Source organism: Chlorella variabilis, assembly GCF_000147415.1.
Source record: "Chlorella variabilis unplaced genomic scaffold CHLNCscaffold_7, whole genome shotgun sequence".
In the NCBI taxonomy this organism is placed as follows: domain Eukaryota; kingdom Viridiplantae; phylum Chlorophyta; class Trebouxiophyceae; order Chlorellales; family Chlorellaceae; genus Chlorella; species Chlorella variabilis.
The window spans coordinates 1699691-1704219 of record NW_005435081.1 but is presented as its reverse complement, the minus strand read 5'-3'; the positions used below and the strand labels follow the sequence as shown (position 1 = coordinate 1704219).

Sequence of the window (4529 nt, the reverse complement as noted above, 5' to 3'; positions counted from 1 at the left end):
GGTGTATGAGGCGCATGCGGCAGATGCCTGCCAGTATGTGGCGCAGCAGCTGGAGGCCTGGGCAGACGAGGCAGGTGGCACGTGACCTCCACCCCTGCTCTCGCTCCCCATTGCTGCTCCCTCCTGCCAGCACCCCCGCCCCCCACTTTGAGCTTGCAACACCTACCACTGTTCTACTGATCGGCGCCTGGCGGCAGCCTGCCTGGCTGCTGAGTGAGGGCGAGCAGCGCCGGTGACCCCTCTCCATGCAACCCCCCTCCTATTGTCCTATGTTTCGTTTCATGCTGCCCACACTTACTCATCAGCCAGCACCACCCATCCCCCCCCACCCCCGCCGCCGCCCCGCCCACCCTGGCGCCTCTCCCTCTCCCTCTCCCTCCCCCTCACCCGCCTGCAGGCCAGCGAGGTGCTACTGCCCCACCCCGACCGCCTGCCCGGGGCGGAGGCGGCTCTGGAGGCCGCTGCCGCCGCCTTCCCAACGGATCAGGCAGCCAAGGCCAGCCGCCGCGCGGCGGCCAAGATAGGGCTGCAAGACCCGGCGGGCGACTTTAGGAAGCTGCTGGCCGAGGGGGGTACGCCCCGCTGCCCCGCCCTTGGGTCCCTGTGTGGGGGGGGTGCAGCCTCCGCGGCCGGCGTTGCCGAGCCGCTTCCGAGCGGCTCACGCGGCCCTGCCACCCTGTCCCAGCTCTCCCACCGACTTTTCCGTTCTCTAGCTGCCCCTCCTCTGACTGTCGTTGTTCCCACCGCCGCTTTCTTCCCTGCCGCCACCCGCAGGCGACCCCCACGATGCCTTAGATGCCCTGGCCACCGCCGTCGTGCACCTTGTGTTTGGTTCCATGGGCAGCAGCAAGTTCCAGCAGGTGGGCCGAGCGTGGTGGTGGTGGTGGCGGTGGTGATGGCGTCGGTGGTGTGTGCGTGCATGTGTGTTGCCGCACCGCTGCCGGGTGGCAATGGACATGTGCGCTGGACGCCCATTGCATTGTAATTATGTATATACTTACAAGATGGCGCTGCCCTCCTCGCACGACTGGCCGGGCTCTACTGCCGCTCATCTCGCGCCTGCCCCCTGGGGGCCCCTCCCTCGCTGCGTCCCGCCCACCCGCCGCCGCCGCTGCAGGGCGTGCAGCTGGTGGACCTTCTGAGGGAGGGCTGCGTGGATGCCAATGAGCCCTCTGTCTTCAACGACTTTCTGGAGGTGGTGGAGAAGAAGTGAGGGGGCGGGGGTTTGGGGAGTGGGAGGCGGCAGGCGGCCGGGGTGGGGGCCAGGGGCCGGCAGCCGCGGGGACGGCGCAGCGGGCGGCAGCGGTGGGAGCGGCTGCCGCTCGTGCCGGGGCTGCGGCGCGGAGCTGCGCGCACCTGCCGCTCTGTGCTGCTGCCGCTCTGCCGCTGCCCTGACCCTGACCCGGCTTGCCTCTGGGCTGGCCCGCTGGCCCTACCTCTGCGCCGTGCTCCCCGTGCCTGGCAGGTGCAAGCAGGATGAGACGAAGGCCGACTTTTGGAAGTGGCTGAGCCGGCGGGAGATCAAGAAGATAGCCAAGGACGAGGCGGGCGCCAGCCAGCTGGAACCCAGCCAGGCGGAGGAGTGGTACACGCAAAAGGCGCAGGCCTGAGGCGGGGCTCAGCTGGGCCCCGGCGGCGGCGGCGGCTGGGCCGGAGCGGGGCTGCCGCCGGCCACGTGCAGGCTGCCGCGCGGCCCTGATGCCCCGGCATGTGCACCCTTGACCCTGCCCGCCCCCGTTCACCGGTCTATCGTGTAAAGGCAGGGGTGGGTGGGGCTGCGGCATGTTCCACATGCGCCGAGGGCGCGGGGAGGCTTCCACACCCTGCTGACCGCGCGCTGCTCTGGCTGCCCCATTACCTTCTGGGTCCGCTCCCCGACCCGAAACAGGGCGAAAAGGCGGCTGCCAGAAGCGCCTTGGGTCGGCTGCTTCCGCAGCTGCAGCTGCTTTTTGACCGGAAAGCACGTCCACATTCATAACAGGCCCCCCTCTGTCCCGTTCACCACAGCATCGGCTTCCAAGCACCCCCGGGCAGCTGGGAAGGCTGTGACACAGGAGGGTGGACGGCCGTGAGTGCTCCACTCCCCCCCACCCTACCCTCGCCCCCCTGCCAGGGCAGGCTCAATTGTACATCTGCTGCAGCACAGGGTAATTCTGCCGCATGCTGCCGAGGGCAGCCCTGCACAGACCACCGCCAGGCGCGCAGCGCCCCGCGGCCCGCCACTCCTCGCCTTCCCCCGTTCGCATTCAAGCGCTCCGAGAGGCGAACACGCCGGTTCCAGCCGCGCAGCCCGCGCCGTGCACCCTGGCTGGGCTGCCGCCGCCCGCCGCCCGCGCCCGCCGCCTGCCTCAGCAGCTCCGCTAAGCCGGGCGGTAAGCACTGGCCCCCCTGCCTGCGCAGGCACCCGCACGCGGACGAATGCCGCCGCGCCCCCATGGCGCCGCCCACACGCTCCCCGCTGGCGCCGGCCCGCCTGCGGCTGCTGGCCGCGCTGCTGGTGGCGGCTGCATCCATGCTGCCGCTGGCAGAGGGCCACGGCTTCATGTCTGAGCCCCAAGCCCGCAACTACCTCCACAACTGGCGCTACTGCCCCCACTGCGGTGAGAGCAGCCAGCTGCCCGCGCAGCCGCTCGCCGCAGGCCTGGATGCCGGAGGTGCCACGCGCGGCGTCGAGGCGCGTCGCCGCCCTGCGTGCCGCCGCCTGGCCTCACCATCGTGAAACCAACCCTCGCCCTCCCCCGCGCCGGCCCCCACCTGCTGCGCAGTCAACTTTGGCGGGCCGGGGCCCAGCTCCCAGGGTGGCGCCCTGGTGTGGCCTCAGTCCGCCAACCCTGTGTGCGGCGACACAGACCCACTCCTGGCAAACCCCGGGCAGCTGGTTGCCAGCTACTCTCCTGGCTCAGGTGAGGGGGTGGGCACGGCCGCTGCGCTGGAGGCTTTACTGGGGGCAGCCCCCGGGAGGCCTGCCGGGGCGCGGGCCTTGCCTTGCGGGCCCCGTGCCGGCTGCGCTGGGCGCCGCCGCCGCCCTGCTTGCTCGCGTGGCTGGGGGAGCAGCCGCCGAGGGGGTGCAGCCTGCCCCACATGTGCCACTGCCTGCCTTCACCCTGCCTCCAGCCTGCCTGCCTCCACCCTGCTCCACCCCTGTGCGCCTCCCACCCCGCCCCACAGTGATCGACCTGGGCGTCTTCTTCTCCACCCAGCACGGCGGCCGCCACGTGTTCCGCCTCTGCCCCGACCCCGCCAACGTCACCAAGCCCTGCCTGGAGGAGCACGTTCTGCAGCGGTGAGGCGCTACGGTGTGCCAGTGCCTCTTGCTGTGGCGGCGATGTGCTGCGTGCAAGGGTTGCCTGGCCCCCTACGCGTGCTGCGGAGGGTACCTGCAGCGGTGCCTGCAGCGGTGAGGCCAGCTGGGCGTGTGTGTGCCTCTGCTCCATCATGTGTTCGTGGTCGTTAGTGTGGAGGAGGGGTTGGCAAGCCCCACACCGCATAGCTGTGTCGGCATGGGGCGGCGGGGGCACCGACCAACCCCAGCGCTGGGAAAGCGTCCCCCGGCGCGGCGCTCGGCGGCACGATGCGCCCGCTGGGGGCAGCAGAACCCTCGGCCCCTGGCATGCCTGCCCCCGCTGCGGCCGCTCTGAGCGCTGCTGACTGCTCCGCCCCGCCTGCCCCGCCTGCCCGCCTGCAGCGCCGACGGCGGCGGCCCTTACTCCTGGACGCCAGTGCAGGGCGGCCCCGTGCCGTGGGGCGAGTATGGGCGCACCACTCTGAAGAGCCTGCCCGGGGAGCTGTACACTTGGCAGTACAGGCTGCCGCCCGGCCTCACCTGCGAACGATGCGTGCTGCAGGCGAGTGTTGTGTGTGCCGGGGGGCATGCATGGGGCGGCTGGGTGTGACGGCGTCGCCGCGCTGGAGCTGCAGCGTGCCTCGCAGCGTGCCTCGCAGCGTGCCTTGCAGCGGCGGCGGCGCCGCCGCTGCTCTTCTGCTGTTGCGCTGTGCTGGGGCCGCCGCTCCATCCGCCCTCGCCGCGCACACACACACACACACACATGGCACACACGCGCGCTCAACCGCCGCCCCTGCTCCCCCCGCCCCGTCCCCCTTGCTGCAGTGGTGGTGGACGACAGCCAACAGCTGCCAGGTACCGGGCGCACCGGCCTACGTGGGCAGCGACAACATGGCCTGGTGCAACACGCCCGGCCCCTTCCCTGAAGAGGTGAGGGGGGTGGTGGTTTTGGGTGTGGTGGTGTGGTGGTGGTGGTGGTTTTTGGGGTGGTGGTGGTGCTATGGTGGTGGTGTGGTGGTGTGTGTTTGTGTGTGTGGCGGCGGCGCCATGCCAGCCTGGCGGGGAGCGCACGCGCTGCGCTACAGCCTCGCAGCCTCACAGGACCGTTCCCCAGGAGCTCTCTCTCCCACCCTCTCAATCTGCTTCCGCCCTCCCTCACTTCCCCCTGCCGCCCCTCCCCCTGCCGCAGTTTTTCAATTGTGCCGACATCCGCATCGGGCTGCAGCCGCCCTCCCCACCGCGGCCC

The 4529-nt window shown here is 71.1% G+C and overlaps 2 protein-coding genes across 2 annotated transcripts in view; both read left to right on the top strand.

The window, feature by feature from the left end:
- Positions 1 to 1610, top strand: part of CHLNCDRAFT_144569 (hypothetical protein) — a gene marked incomplete at both ends in the record, with an annotated part of 6761 nt that extends 5151 nt beyond the window's left edge. The window contains 4 exons of the mRNA XM_005848938.1: positions 398 to 572; positions 775 to 860; positions 1118 to 1209; positions 1466 to 1610. Of these exons, the coding sequence (XP_005849000.1) occupies positions 398 to 572; positions 775 to 860; positions 1118 to 1209; positions 1466 to 1610 (498 nt within the window). The remainder of the gene's footprint in view (positions 1 to 397; positions 573 to 774; positions 861 to 1117; positions 1210 to 1465) is intronic.
- Positions 1611 to 2434: 824 nt separating this feature from the next.
- The window catches only part of CHLNCDRAFT_144568 (hypothetical protein), a gene marked incomplete at both ends in the record, with an annotated part of 3290 nt that continues 1195 nt past the window's right edge, over positions 2435 to 4529 (top strand). Inside the window, 5 exons of the mRNA XM_005848937.1 lie at positions 2435 to 2600; positions 2766 to 2903; positions 3169 to 3283; positions 3686 to 3849; positions 4109 to 4159. Of these exons, the coding sequence (XP_005848999.1) occupies positions 2435 to 2600; positions 2766 to 2903; positions 3169 to 3283; positions 3686 to 3849; positions 4109 to 4159 (634 nt within the window). The remainder of the gene's footprint in view (positions 2601 to 2765; positions 2904 to 3168; positions 3284 to 3685; positions 3850 to 4108; positions 4160 to 4529) is intronic.